Source organism: Anguilla anguilla, chromosome 5, assembly GCF_013347855.1.
Source record: "Anguilla anguilla isolate fAngAng1 chromosome 5, fAngAng1.pri, whole genome shotgun sequence".
In the NCBI taxonomy this organism is placed as follows: Eukaryota; Metazoa; Chordata; class Actinopteri; order Anguilliformes; family Anguillidae; genus Anguilla; species Anguilla anguilla.
The window spans coordinates 51808508-51824453 of NC_049205.1; the positions used below are offsets into that span (position 1 = coordinate 51808508).

The following is a 15946-nucleotide window of genomic DNA, read 5'->3' on the forward strand; positions in this document are numbered from 1 at the left end:
GTGTGTGGACTGTTCTTTGTAAGCAGAGACTAAACGGGGTTATGTTTCAGCCATGCATGTAACCTCACACAGGCATTCAAGAGAATTAATCATACTAAAGTGGCCAAAATGTAGCAGTCCCCTGTAGAAGTTACCAGTAGATGTCTGCAAGATGTGTCCTAAAGTTGATTCGCAAATCCTAAATTTTTTTTTAGCATGATTAAGAACAGTGCTCACACGGTTTCTGCTTCCAGAAAAAAATCTTTTAAATGCGTGACAGTGCTTGTAAGTTAATGTTCATACGCTCAGTGTGTTGCCACATTGAGAATTCATATTGCATGAACACTACATTCAAAATTTCCTTTCACATATCATGGTGCCCTCTGCCTTCAATTAAGATTGATGTGCTTAAGTTTTACAAAGTACTCATTTTGCAAATTTTTGAATATCCATAAGTGTATTTTCCCTTTAAACTAGATTTAAACTAGTCTGGCTGATTTGTGCTTGAATGCTTCACAAGAATTTTAGCGCAGAACTAACATGCTGTAGTGTGGATACTCACAGTACCCTGGTTGTGTGGTTTGGCAAGAGCCTTGAGTTTGCTTAAAATGTGTGGTTCACAGTATTTCAAAAGAAATATAATCTGCTTCATGTTCATAGACCACTTAACCTCTGGCTTAAAATGGTTAAAGTCAGAGTGAAAATGCATGATCAGTGCAGAAATACAGTTGGTATTGCCCCCTACTGGCAGAGGCAGTGGCTACAGGATGCCAATGGTACATTGACAATAAATCTTTGGGTCCACAGTGTTTAAAAACCCCTGTCAACTGTCAGATTTGCATTTAGTCCGTGCTAGTATCCAGAGTGACATAGAGTACTGTACAGAAGTGCTTGCATGCAGATTTAGGCAACTAACAGTGCTGATGTGAAGTCATTAGGGTCACAAAATGGGTTTGGGAGCTATAATGGCTTAAAGGGAGCTATAATGAGTCATTAGTGCAAGGCTAATTGGTCTGCAATCAGGAGTAAACACCAGGCCTGCTAATTGTTGCAATGGAATGGGTCAGGTAGGAGATGCCATTAACTTTTTTTTTTACTGTAATGACCTCAGAGTGAAGAGACTTGAGCCAATGCTGCTGTCACTCTTGGCTGTATTTCTTTTCACTCTTCCGTTGAACATAGTAGGAAATAATTGTAAATCTAATAATAAAAACTCTCAGTGGGGCAGCATGGTGGTGCGTTATGGAGTTAGCATGTTCTCCTCGTGTCCATGGGTTTCCTCTAGGTACTCCCACAGTCCAAAGACATGCAGGTTAGGCTACTTGGATACTCTAAATTGCCCATGGGTTTGAGTGTGTGAGTGAATGGTGTGTGAGCCCTGTGATGGATTTGCGACCTGTCCAAGGTGTATCCTGCCTCTTGCCCAAGGTATGGTGAGACTCTGACCTGGAATAAGCAGGTTAGATAATGGCTGAATAGATAATGGATGGATAGCAAGGCATATTTTTACTGGGAAATGCTGCAGATTGAGAAGATATACTGGTAATTTACACAGTTCCATTAAATGTTTTTTTCTGTGTACAGAGCGAGCAAACTAATAAAGTTTTTCTTTGATTGGGCTAGCCTTTGTAAGCAGCAGCTCTGACACCAGTTAAGTGTAAACATTTGTATTGTTGAATAGCCAACTATACTATATATTTTTTAACAAAAATATATATTTATTCTAAGTATTTTATTGGTAGAAATTTAGAAAATGCTGTATGTAAGCACCACTTTTGGCATATCGGCACCAGAGGGAGCCGTGGGCCCATAAATGGTCATGCATTATTTTCAAAAGGCTGTGTGGGCTGGTCTGCTTAATGTCTCATCATTTCTATCATTGAAAGCGGATAGACTAATGCACTAGAATAGCTTTTTACTGATGACGGCTATTGCTCTAGCGTATAAATGAAACCGATGGCAGTGCAGTATAATGGTCTGGTTATTGTACTTTTACCTCACAGGGTTCAAGTGTGATTTCGAGGTGAAGCCCTTCCTTGAGGCCCTGCCATTTTGCACAAGGTACTTGAATTGCTGCGGTAAATATCCAGCTCTATCAACCATACAGAACAAAAAGCCAGATGTGTATGTTGCTTCCGATAATGATTTTCTAAATGCCTAAAAAAATTGATGTAAATGTTAAAAAGGCAAAAAAAAAAAAAAATTCGGTCTCAAAGAAGGACTAATTAAGAGCTGTCCTTGAAGCACTAAATTCCAGTGGAATGATGATAAAGGGTCTGGATTATATCAGAAGGGGTTCAGCTTCTGGCAGTTCTGCAGCTACACTGTCAATAACCCAGATCCAGCTGAGCTGCGGGGCTCAACCGACTCTCAGGACAAACACCTTTGTCGGCCATTATTACTTTTTTATTACTCGACTAAAAGATGGATCGGAAAATTCTTCTCTGCGATTGTGTGCCGCCACAACTGCTGTCAGTTCGGAGAAAATGCAGTTGCTTAATTGCCTTTTGAATTCTGTTTATGAGAAAATACTCTGATTCAATTATGTTGCCTTGGCAACCAAGACACCTGTACGTGCTACCATGGAAACAGTGACATAGTGAAGCACACCTGCTGCTTGTTCTTTGGTGGATAAAATGTTCTGTAATTTTTATTATAAAAATCCCACGGACTAGAGAATTTTGTATATATTCTGAATGTGAATGAATAAAGATATATGGATGCAACTGTAATTTACCATTGGGTCAACATACAGCACATTTGTTACTGGACACCAGCATTTTTTTAGAATCCATTTTCAGTGTGTGATCTATTACTTGTATTTTATGGTGAGTGCAAGAAGAAATTTTAGTAGCTTCAATGACTCAACAGTGAAACATCAGATTTACACTGCTGGACTGTTGGTTCATTGTAATATGTATGTGATCATTTGTAGAGTGAGAGAGGTTTGTGCTCATTTTATCTTTGTAGAGTAAGAGAAATTTGTATTCATTTTACCTCTGTAGAATGAGAGATGTTTGTGTTCATTTTACCTCTGTAAAGTGAGGGGTGTTTGTGTTCATTTTACCTCTAAAGCGAGAGAGGTTTGTGTTCATTTTACCTCTGTAGAGTGAGAGAGGTTTGTGCTCATTTTACCTCTGTAAAGTGAGAGTGGTTAAACAGGCAAGATGCAAATGAATCTAATTACATTGCTGGTTTGTCCAGAATTAATAAGCAATCATTTAGTCTTTTTGTTAATTACCAGTTTGAACTGTTTTTCAGTGCTTGGATAACATGTCAAAGGGGTTCACTGAAGCTGATTTAAAATATTGAGTCACAAATTAAGATGTTGCTTGATTGCATGCTGAGTACAGAATTAAAGACCAATGATACGTCGGCTTATTAGGAAAAAAACATGAACAGAGAAAAGGCAGAAAATGACCCAGTAATGTGGGAGGAGAGAGGGCGAAGGAAGGACTGCATTAGTATGTGACATGAGTGTGAGGAAGCACAGGTCATCTGAATACAGTTAAACAAACCTGTCAGGGTGCTACTTCACCTCCAAAGGTGAGACCAGATGAGAGGTCTGTGTGTGTGTGGGTGGGCCTGCACATCCCCCTACTCTGGTGGAAGGGGGAGGGGCCTTCTGGGTGGCGTATCCAGATAAGGTGGTTGGTCTTAGCACAGTGAAGTCACCTGCATTCCCTGCACCCAATCCAAACTGTGCCTGGCTGACTGTGACTGGGTGTTCTATGGGGTATGCTGCTTCATAGTGTTTGAGTTGGCAGGGCTTTCCCCATCTCACCACTTAATAGCACCACCTCTGTTTCACTTTGGCACCTGCGATCTTCCTGTGGCAGTTGGACTGGTTGTCCGGTGCTGTGACTGTGCAGCGCAGCTGGTGAACTGCAGCGCAATAGACTTTAATGCTGTACAAAGCATGCAATCAAACAGCATCTTAATTTGTGACACACCCACATTTTTAAAATCACTTTTGTAACGAACCCCTCAGATACACCAAACAGCAGAAGTGTCTGAGTGGTGAAGGAATGTGTGTAGTCTTACCTGGTGCTACTGGAACAGGATTCATTTAATGTTATCTCAGTTATCTGTCTCCAAAAATAATGTTTTAACCTTTCCTCAGTGCTAACAGTTATGCATAGATGACCTCTGTCCGCCAGAATTGTGGCTTTCTACAAATCGCTGTCTAACTTTGTAGATGCGGATATCTCTTTGGCTTGTGTAGCCTGCATAAATACAATTGTGTGTCCTGCTACGACAGTAATATATAGGCAAGTGACTATGGTGTGCAGATATCCTAAATTTAAGTGTATGCTAGGACCCTAAAACTGCTAGGTGTGGAGTGGTAAGAGTCAAAGAGTAATGCCAGGTTAGAATGAATGCAGTTTATTGTTCAGTGTGTTTAGTAATAATGCCAATGTACAATAGTGCAAAATGTGAGTGGTGAAATGGCTATACGCATAAATGGCTTGTATGCACAGGAGACCATGTTGACAAGTCTGTCCAAACCACTGCACTTCTCTCCTTATATACAAAAAGATCAAAGCAAAGCAGTCATCATATAAAGACACAATCATGGCAAAACAGTATAGATCAATGACACTGCTTGCAGTACCTCTGTAAGCATATCACACTGGGTTAACCTTTTTATTTGGCTGGGCGCTGACCCATAGATATCAAAGTCTTTATTCAGAACCACACCACCAAAGACACCAACTTGTTCCCCATGACACCAGTTTTCCAACAATACAAAGCATGAATACACTGTATTATGGAGAACCTAAAGTTCACATAATGCTGATCCAATCGGATGTTTTGCAACCGAGCACTGTCTCCTCATCACAATTGCTGACTCCCTGTCAGCACAGTAAACAGTGTGTTTTACTTTGAGGGCCTGATAAGAGGCAGACTTCTGTGAAGAGCCCTACACTTTCAGCAAACCGCTTTGATGCGCTATCCAAGCACTGAAAGATAGTTAAAATTAGTCCACTGATAAAATGAGTCATTCAGAAGTGGCTAAATGGCTGTCCAACCCCCATTTCCGCAGAGGCGAAGAGAGAGTGTGGAATGCACACAGACCAGCAGTGCTGTGACATGAGCCGCTTCTGCATGGGAGAGCATTCGGTTTGGAGTAACAGAGGAGAGAAAGACCAAAACAGTCATGACGGGGATGGCACACAATGGCAGCTAACATAACATAACGTAAGACGAGAACAGGCCATTCAGCCCAACACTGCTCGTCTATCCCTACCACTAAACTGTGCTCTACATTGTTACTGCAAGTCAGCGATTTTTCACTTAGGAGTTTCGGCATGCGCATATTTTCGACGGCATCCCGGCATAGTAAATATCAGCTTGAGTTCGCGAGCGGGGACCCTGGACTGTGAAAGCCGGTCCATCTGAGCCTCGCCCCGGGACGCCGTGCTACTCGCACTCCAGCCTGACATTTACTCAGCCCCGAAACACTGCGGATCACGTTTGTTAAGCTCCCGCGCTGCGCTGCGCCGCTCATCTTTTATGCATTCCCTTCACCGACACATACGGAAAGCAGGGGGGGGGGCGATATTTTCATTAGGACTGCCGTGTGTGCTGACGGACCCCCCCCCCCCCCCCCTCCTCGCGCTTGCACTGTGCAGCCCTGCACATGCACGCTGTAGTGTCTAGTGCAGCTGCATCCATGTGGAGGAACGATGCCCGTAGATCTGCACGTCCTGCACAGTGCATAATTCCGTTTGCATGGGAAAAAATATTGGATTCATGACAGGTTAATGGAATTTATGTGTCTTCACCCAATAATGGATACATATGCAGAGGAGCTGTAGTGATATTTAAGTTTCTTTTTCGCTGTACTAAGCGTGCTGCAATTAATCAACCTGTACTGATGACTCAAAGGTTTGTGCTCAAGCAGCTGAGAGTAGGTGCTGATGTAACTGGCTAATAACAGGGAGGTTCGGTGGCGGTTTAAAACGGATTACCTTCTCAGGCGAAGAAACGTGTCCTTTCTGCTGTCTCAGCAACCCTTCCTCTGATCAGCACCCCTGTGGCAATCCCAGAAGTCAGAGAAGCACCAGGCAGGTAGCCAAGGTGGACCAACGATGATGTGGAGCAGCAGGAGCTGATTCAATAGAGGGATGGAAATGCGAATACGAACAGCAACAAAGACAGAGTAAACTGAGTTGAAGGGGGATAACCAAAACATAAATCTATATATGGATAGAATAGTATACATGGAGCACAAATAGCTTTTTACTGCTCTGTCAGGGCTCTACAGTGCTTCCATTTTAGGGGCGTTTGCTCCTGAAAATGAATGTGTGCTAGCTGGAAAAATAATTTTGAAGAACCGCTACTTGTGATACTGTAGTGTGCTTCTAAATTCAGCTCGGGGGCACCTGTGCTCCTTGGAAAAAATGTTTGCACACAGCCCAGTCTATCGTAAAAGACGTCTTACTCAAATATTGACTGTGTACAAAATAAAGTGGTAGTTGGGAGTTGACAGGTGTCTCCATGTTGTAGCTCCTGTATGGTCGCAGCAGGGTTTGCAGCAGAAATGATAGCATTGCTCTATTTATAACTGCGCATCTGCCGTACCGATCAAAGGCGGCAGCGATAATGAGCTAATGGAAGATGTGCGCAGGTTTCTTCAGGAGAGTGCAGGCTGCCTTTAATCTTGTTCCTCGGTGTTTAGCCTCTTCTAAAAACAGAACCCGGGTCTGTTGAGAGGGTCTCACGCTTTCATTACCGTGCTTGCATACTCACTGGTCTGGCAATGCTATTGGCTAGGTCTGAAAACTAATGCTTATATAATGCACTTATGTTCCCCTGCATTGTTTGCCTGGATAAGAACATCTGCTGCATGAATGTAATGTAAATGTAAATGTGAAGTGAACTGGAAAACGCAATAGATAATGACGCATTTTTCAGGGGGTGGGAGGGGGGGGGCGATGATCCCTGTGCCCCTTGTGGAAATGATTCACTGGTCTCTGATAGCCCTGGCATGGATGCTTGTCCTGCTCTGACCCTGTTCCTCTCACTTGGACCACATTTCCTCTGTTTTAACCATGCTCTGACCGTGTTCTTGGTAACAGTGAGGGGCGAGCCGGACCCATCCGTGCTCATCACGACACACATCCCAGCATGGACCGCTGTCACCCAGCTTGAGCTCGTGTGTCAGTAACCTGACCATCCCAGTGTGCTGTGCCTCGGTTTAGCAGCTATACAATAAACAAGTACACTGGGAGTCTGAGCTAATTGTTTTGGGGTGAAAAAGACACTTTTTGCCATCACATGGCAAAGACGTGTGTGTGTATGTGTTTGTGTTTTTGTGTGTGCATGTGTGTGCTTGCATGTGTGTGGTTGTGTTTGTGTGTATTTTGTACAGGCTCTGGCTTCTCTCCAGTTGGCTGCAGCCCTGTGTCTGAGTGAACAGCATAGCTGGGGGGAGTCCACCCCATTTTGGGATCTCCATGACCTTCAGAGGCACTGCTCAGCAGCAGTGTATCCAGGGCGTTTGACCTTCAGTCAAATGACATTGTGTGTTGCGGAGCATTTGAAAAGAGAATTTTATAGATGGTAGATGCTTGTTACATTGTTTTTTGTAATGTATCACAAAGATGTTAAAATGCTTCAGTGAAGGCTGTGACTGTCTAATGTGGCAGTTTGTTGCAGGCTGTCTATTTTTGCAAGGAGGCATTGAATCCCCCTCTGCTCATTAAAGGGGCACATGCTGTATCTGGAGCAGTGCAGGAGCCCAGTGGACAGACCAAGGACTAAACACACCTACTTACTGTACAACTGTTTAACTTTTGGGCTGTCCCATTTCTCCACACATGGCTGAGTGTGCTTGGATACTACATACACGCTGTGGTGACGTATTGTGATGTGGAACGAAATTTGCATATAGTTTGTATTAAGCGTCCAAGTGCGCTGGGATTTTTAAAAACAATTGGGGGACACTTCTTGTTCTGTGGTCCCTATTTCAAATAATTTATTGTAGTCACACCACTATTAATAGCCAGCGGAGCAAAACTTGATGTGGGCTTGCTGACAACAGAGAAATTAACCGAGCTTGCGAACATTCACATCAACTGTGCCATCATGATGCTACCACATGAATAAAATATGAAGTTACCACATTTGAATTTTTGCAAGAAGGCTCGAGTGAGATATTTGAGCTCAGTTGCCTCAGTGGAAGCTTTTTGAAACAGTCCACAGTATGTTTGGGGCACAGACCAGCACAGGTGTTGCCACAATTCCACCGCAGTGTAGTCACTGCATTAGAGGACGGGCCAATGAGATGTGGAAAACCCTCCATCTCTGAGCATTGCTATTATTGCAGCATTATCATGTGTCTTATTGCATGCAATATGTAATGATGCATTTCCCAGTCATTTACCTGTGAAGTCACTTGGGCTGATGCAACATACACACCACATTTCAGGAATGGTTATTTAACAGCCTTTTAAAAAGGCCTGAGCCAGTGTATAGTTAGCAGCAGATGTGCCATAGATAGCACATTAGCAACTCAGCTGAAGCCTACAACGCTCCCTTCTGTCTGAATGATGGAATATTGTGACAGAAGCTGTTTACCAAAGTGCCACTAAGTTAACACAGTTGAACTGGAGTTAGCGGGCATCTGGAGTCAATGAGCATGTGGATCATAAAAAAAATTTAGAGTCCTTTGGTAGTACTCCACGCGGATGGACAATGCACAACCAACTGCTACAGCTACTTGTGTTCAGCGTGCTGTGCAGCGATGGTCAGGCTGGCTAAATACCAGATCGTTTGAAATGGGGTTATAATGCATTTTAAATTCATTATGCGGAAAGCCATAATGGTGCTTCTTCTGTGCCCTGCGGCGTGGCTGCAGAGAGTTGGATATGGTGCAGTAGCACCTCTTTATCCTTTCATTAGTTTGCATGTGACTCATTCTGAGGTCTGCCTACAACTCCCAGGGGGCACGGTTGTGCAGTGGGTGGCACTGTCGCCTCACAGCAAGAAGGTCCTGGGTTCGAATCTCGGCCTAGGCCTTAATGTGTGGAGTTCGCATGTTCTTCTTGTGTCCGCGTGGATTTCCTCGGAGTACTCAGATTTGTTCCCATAGTCCAAAGACTCTAAATTGCACATCGGTGTAAATGGTTATGAAAACTTGTATGAAAAGTGCTATACAAATAAAGTCTGATTGATTGATTGATGGGGAGTGAATGGTGTGTGTCCCCTGCGGTAGATTGGCAACCTGTCCCAGGTGTATTTCTGTCTCTCGCCCAACGCGCACTGCGATAGGCTCCAGCACCCCCCATGGATGGACGGATGGACACAACTACCACCCTTTTCTAATCGGGTGTCACTGAATCAGAAACCCAATAAATGAAACCTTACTGCTGAGATACTCAAATCTGGCCCTCGAGGCCAGTAGTACTGCTGGGTTTCATTCTTCCCCTCAAATCAGATTTAACTGCCGAGGACACTGGCGAGTTAGATCTCTTGCCAATAAGAGGCATTGATCGATCGATAAACAACCAGGTAGAAAAGAAAACCAGCCGTTCAGTACCTTACAGGACCTTGTAACAGTTTGGGGAGCAGCCCCTTTTTTTCTGTTTATTTTTGAAAAATGCATTTGTACTCATATCAGGTGTCGGCGATCCTCGACGAAACTCTCGCTTTCCTGTCTTCAGAAGCCCACTTTCTGCATCTGCGAGCTCGTCTTTGAGGGGGGTTTGAAGGTCACCCTCAGCCGGGCCCAGGCTGGCACTGCAGCGAGACGCCGAACAGAATCGCCGCTGTCCGCCGGCCAGCGATTCCATCTGCGCTTCCTGTTGGATTCGCACCCTCCAGAGCGGGAGGGGTCCACCCCCACCAAGAGAGAGGAAGCCTCTGTCACAAAGTCTCGCTAAGACGCCTGGTGCCGAGCCACGGCTGCAGCTGAATCTCGGCCAGCTCGGGTTTTTTACGCAATGGGTGCATATGCAAACGAGGCATCCGTCAAACGGACTTATCGGGCCCGGCTTCTGTTGCGAGGCCATTTGCATTTTCCTGTCGTTCGGGCCGTGCCAGTGGATGTGAGGTGGGTATTGAGGATTAGTCTGGCCGAGCTTGTAAGCCTGTTTTCTTCTTGACAAAAATTGCGGCGTACCTAATTTCAAAATGACATCTGAACTCATGTGCGCCTCGTGTATAAACAGCGTTGTTCTTCATACGGGGAGAGCAGCCGCCTCGCACGGTCAGTCGCTCCAGACCTTATAAGGGAGACCTTGTCCGACTCTGTAGGGCAGGGAAGGAAAAATCAATGGAAACAAGATTGAAATTCAAATTGGAATCCTTGAGATGTATTTTTAAGCCACGGGCCGTGAAGGCCCAGAATGCGTAATGCAATCAGTGGAAGTGAGATTTGAGTCCCGTAAAGATCAGCGCTAATAGCCTGTTTGTGTCTGCACTTCTCGCCTCCTTCGCTCCCGAATGTGAGCCTTCAGTCAGGTTTCTGTCCAACGTGACAATCAGTATGTCTCACCGGCAGCTTCCCTAATCACGATCTGATGGAATGTTAGGGTCAGGCTACACCGGAGGTGCTCCAGAGTGATGCTTCGCCCGCCATTAATGTTTAATGTACCATATCAGTTTTTTCTGCGTGGCTGTGTGACATCTCTTTATGAGATATAAAAATTAGCCTTTCTGATATATAGGTTTCACCAGTTTGATGCAATAATTCAGCGACATGAGGACATTACAGGTGACCTTCGTAGATAGTTATCTTTACCAACGTCTGCTCTTCGTCCCATTTTAATTATGACACTTAATATGCGTTCCCGGTTGTAAATCCTATTAAAAATCTGATTATATTCTATGAAAAATTTGCAAAGACCTCGATTGAATTTTATTATGTGTCAAAATCACAGAATTAAACTTTCAAGCTCCTATCTCTTGCTTGTAACGCTGTGGTTTTTCTCTACCTTACCTGCCAAAAAAGCATGACATTTCTTTTAAATATTTTAAAGACTTGCATTATTACAAAAACCACTGGAATATGGAACAAGTCTTTGATTGAGGCAGTTAAAGAAAGATTTTTCCAAATGATCAGTAATTTCATGTTACACTGCAACAGATTTCAAAAGATTTAAACAGTGGACAAATTCATAATTAATCACGCTGATCATACTTATTAATTTCATACTGATCTGGCAAACACCCCATTTCAAATCACTACTTTATTTTTATATTTTCATAAGTTCAGTCTTATTCTGTCCTTACTCAGAGGTTATTAGCAGCAGATGTACCGTAGCTAATGTTAGCTCCTAATCCACTGAAACCTGCAAAGCTGCTCTCTGATGGAATGAAGAATTCTGTGGCAGTTAACGTCAATGTTCATACATTTAACAGTAGGAATTGGAGTTAATGGACTGATGTGGATTCATGACATAATGTAGAATGTGCTGGTAGCATTCAGAGTAGACGGACGACAAACAGTCAACTGCTGCGGCTACTTGCATTTAGTGTGGTGTGCAGCAATGGGCAGGCTGCCCAAAGAGGGACGGATTGGCTGAAATAGGGGCACAGATACAATTCCCATTCAGCAAGAGGGAGAAACAGTGGAAGAAGAAGAGGATAAAAACAAGAGTGGGAGAGAGAGAGAGGGAAAACAACACAAGAACAGAGACAGAGAGCGAGACAGAGAACAAGATGGGAATAGTCATGACAGAATGCGAGGGGGAGATAGAAAATGGGGGTTGGGGGTAGAGAGAATAGGGTATACAGAGATTGAGAAATGGAAGCAGACAGATTGAAAATCAGAGAGAGATATAGAGGGGAAGGGTGTACCATTTCCCCGAATTGCCCTGGGAGGGAGGGGGGGGGGGGGGGGGGGGGGGGTTCTTAGCAGGCCTGTGATGTGGTGTGGAGCAGAGGGATGTGTGATCTCTCGTGGTGATTCTGCTCTCCCTGAGAAAACGCTCCTAACACTCCATCGCCGGGGAGCTTCCGTCCTGCATGCCCAATCAAGCCGATGAATAATTAAAACCCAGGTCCCCACGCAGGCAGGGCTGCAGCTGTTAGGCAGGCCTCCTGGTCGGCTGGGGGAGGGGGAGAACGCGCCTGGAACAGAGGGTCCGGAACAGGATGGAGAAAGAGAGAGCAGGGGAGCGGAGAGAGTTGGCTTCGGACGCGCTATTGATCAAACAGTAAATCATCACTTTCAAGCTTCGGCACCTTCTGGACAAACGGCACTAAATATCCGGCCCGCGAGAGCTGAATTGTGTTGGCTGATTGTGGCACATCAGTGAAAATCATTTCTAGGCAGGGAGTAGGGAGTGCACCTTGAGGCAGCCGCCGTATGTGAGAGGTGAATTGTTATAGACTTCTGAAAGAAGAGCGAGATTGTTTTTGCCAACCGCAGTTATACTGAGATATATTTTAAACTCCTACCCGGGTTATGCCACTGCTGTGCCTCCCAACTCACGGTGCTATTGTAGTATATGTGGCTCCCGGTCAAAGTCATGCTGTCATCCCGCATGGACAGCTTTGCTCAGAGGCATCTGCAATAAGCCGGCCAGCAGCTATGGCTCCATGTAGCCTGCTCTTACTGAAGCTAAGCATGTGTGAGCAAACTAAATTGCTGTTGGCAGTGGTGTTTTTGGACCCGTAGGGGGTGATCTTCCCCCCGCTGAAATAAATTTCAGTGGCTCAGTGTGGTGATGGGGGTACTGTGCGGTAGGATGGAAGTCCAACCCACATGCTGGAGAGCTGTAGAGTCTGTTGGCTTTCGTTGTTACTCAGTACTTACTGTACTTGTTCAATTAAAGCAGTCGATTACACAGTTAACTCACCTCACCTGGTTTCTTGGGTCTAAAGTTATTGTATTTAAGGTGAAAACAAAAACCAACAGACCCTGTGCCTCCCCAGGACCGGGGTTGGCCACTTCTGCTGTAGGAGATGCCGTCTTTCAAATGAGATGTTCTACACGGACTCACTGTGGTTATTAAAAATCCCATAACACTTACTGCAGAGTAGGGGGTTTCCCAGTGTCTGAGCTAAATTTCCAACCTGGCTCTGTCCACCTGCCTCCTAATCATCCCCCAGTCTAATTGGCTGAAATCACTCTCTCCCTCTCCACCTCAGCTGATTTGGATAAAAGCGCTATATAAATGCAGTCCATTTACCATTTTACCATTTGTGGTGAGCGTTCTGACACAAAATGGCTGCTGTGCATCACTCAGATGGGTGCTACACAGTGGTGGTGTTTCAGGAGAGTTTCCTTCCTCATCACTTCAAAGCGCTATGTAAATGCAAGTCATCATTATTATAAATAACAGAAAGAAAAAGATCCATCTACATGGGGGAAGTTTGTGATTAATGAGTCTTTTTGTCAATAATTCATAAACTGTTGGCCACATTTCACATCAACAACTGTATCCGTTGGGACGGGTTTAAAAGTAAGCAGATGCCTTTTCCCCTAACCCTGGAAAGAATTGTGTTGTTCATGTTCTGCTCAAACTGGAATTCATTGATTTTCAATGGAAAGAGGATTACAAGGTGTGATTCTGAACATGTTGTTGGCTGTGGTGGGAGACATGGTGCTAAACGGCATGCGCTCAAGTAGAAAATATTCATGTAAGTGTGAACTGCGTTTGATGTGATCCCGGGTAATACCAGAGAAGTTAGTACGTACAGCTTGGACTGCCATTTTTCATACAGGAAGTGATGTGGCAGGAGGGAGGTGAACGTGATCTGTTTTTTTCAGTGGAAGAGAGGGTGCAAAGTAGCAGTTCAGCCAAAGCGTCAGGGGTCACTGTGCAATGGATATTTATAGAGGGCATAGGAAGTGCGCGATATTGCAGTGGGCACATATTCAGGTCCGTAAATAAAGTAAATTAATGGCAGCTGACTGACTTGGCAGTCAAACTACAATGCAGATTTTGTGCTTAAACGCAGTGCAGCTTTGGCCCATTGTCGTTTGCTCTGACGGCGAGATCTCAGGCGGCAGGCCGCCCCGAGACCTCCTCTGGTGTGACGAGGTGTGATGTCCTGCTCTTCGTGTTTGGACATGCGTTCCCCAGAAAGGGGGCATCTGATGTGTGAGGGGGGGGATGGGGGGGGAAGGGGGGGAGGGGGGGGACGGGGAGATTAGGGCATGTCTGCACTGTGCCGTGCTGCTGAATATAGGATGCCCTGGTTAGCCGCACTGGCGCTAATTCAGAGTGATGTAACGCGCGAGGCGCTGTGATGAGCCACCAGAGAGCACGAGGAACACGAGGGAAATGCAGTAAGATACGACCTGATTCAGAAAGAAAAAAAAAACGCACAACTGCAAGTCCTGGCAAGAAACAACAAAAGAAAAAGAAGCCAGGATGTTCTCTTTGGTAAATAGTGGGTGGTAAATGAGTGAGTTGGTTTAGTGAATAAAATCTATGGCCGTTAATTCCAACACAAACATTTGCTTAAATATAATGTGCCTGATGACTTGACCGTATGTCTCTGGGACATCACATTAGTAGATTGAATTGAGTTTGGGGCAGAATGTTCCGGGCTGAACAGAATCACCGTCTCTCTACGCTTTGCCATGCTAATGAAGTCTGCTCTCAGAATAAATAGAGGAAAGGAAACTCGTTCTCTTTACCCTGGTGCGGGGAGTGGGAGTGAAGGGGGGCGACCGAGAAGGTGCCGTTGTCATCAAAGGATCACAACAGCAGGGGAGCACTGCGACCTGTTTCTGTCTCAACACTGTGCGCAAGATTATACAGAGCACGAGAGAGAGGGAGACAGAGAGAGAGGGGGAGAGAGGGAGAGAGAGCGAGAGAGCAAGAGAGAGAAAGAGCACGAGAGGGGGAGAGAGAGAGAGGGAGAGAGAGGGAGTGAGAGGAGAGAGAGGGAGAGATTGAGAGAGAGTGAGAATAGAGAGAGAGGGGAGGTGGAGGGAGTGAGAGAGGGAGAGCAAGAGAGGGAGAGAGAGAGCGAGCGAGAGAGAGAAAAGAGAGAGAGTGAGGGGAGGTGGAGGGAGGGAGGTAGAGAGTACAGAGGACAGAGAGAAAGGGAGAGAGAGGGAGGGAAAAGGAGCCAGTGGACAGAGAGGGAGTGAGATTGCGGAGAACAGAGCGAGGGGGAGAGGGATTGCACAGAATCACACGCTCGGAGAGATGAAAGCATGAGAGCGCGAGAGCGCACATGAGAGAGGAGAGAGGGGGAGCAGGCGAGAGACGGAGAGACGGAGAGCGAGGGAGACGCGTGTTCTCTGCGCGGCGGGCTGCGGGATCGCGAGGCGTTCGCACGGGGCTCAGGCACGCCGCCGTGCCGCCGCTCACTCGGCCGGAGAATGGGAGCGGGATCGGGGCGCCCAGGGGTCCCCCCGCCGCCAGGTCCGCTGTCCCCCCGCGCGGGCGGGAGACGCTGAGGCTCGCCTCTCTCCCACCGCTGCCGCCGGGCGCCGCCGCCAGGACTGACGCCGACGCCGACGCTCGTCCCTCCGACCGCAGAACCCCCAGCCGGGCTCCTCGAAGCCACAAGTAAAAAAAGCGAGATATGAGTTCCAAGCTCCACTCAGACTGGATCCCGTACAGGTAACCCGCCCCCCCCCCCCCCCCCCGTGTCACAGACACAGGTGAGGACAGTACAGGGAAGTTGGGAGTGTTGGATGGTGACTGTGAAGTTGATAGAGATAGTAAATTGCATGTATATAGTGCTTTTATTCAACACGCAGAAGGAGGGAGTGGTTAAAGTGTGCAGGGGGTGCGTGCTAGAGCAGGGCGGCATGACTGGAAGTTTGGATGTCAGGTGATCTTTGTGCTCTGATGTATTCAGCAGATTTATTTTTGTCATGCTTTCCGTGCTGTAATGGGGTATAGTACCTGAGAAATCAGGGCACTTATTTGCATTGAGATGTGCCTCTACCTGGAACAGGCAAGTGTCAATAAAGGAATTTTGATCTGGGCCGAGACAAAGCAGAAAACAATCACATTTTTTTAAAATTCACCTTCTCCATGCATGT

At 45.8% G+C, this 15946-nt stretch overlaps 1 protein-coding gene across 3 annotated transcripts in view; it reads left to right on the forward strand.

Annotated features, from left to right (window-relative positions):
* The window catches only part of LOC118228386 (tubby protein homolog), a 56501-nt gene that overhangs the window by 16923 nt on the left and 23632 nt on the right, over positions 1–15946 (forward strand). The window contains exon 1 of one of the 3 annotated variants that reach the window (XM_035419871.1): positions 14965–15518. The exons of the other annotated variants lie outside the window; for them this stretch is intronic. Coding sequence (XP_035275762.1) covers positions 15481–15518 — 38 coding nt within the window. The 5' untranslated portion in view covers positions 14965–15480. Of the gene's footprint in view, positions 1–14964; positions 15519–15946 lie in introns of those variants that run through there. 3 annotated transcript variants of the gene reach the window in all.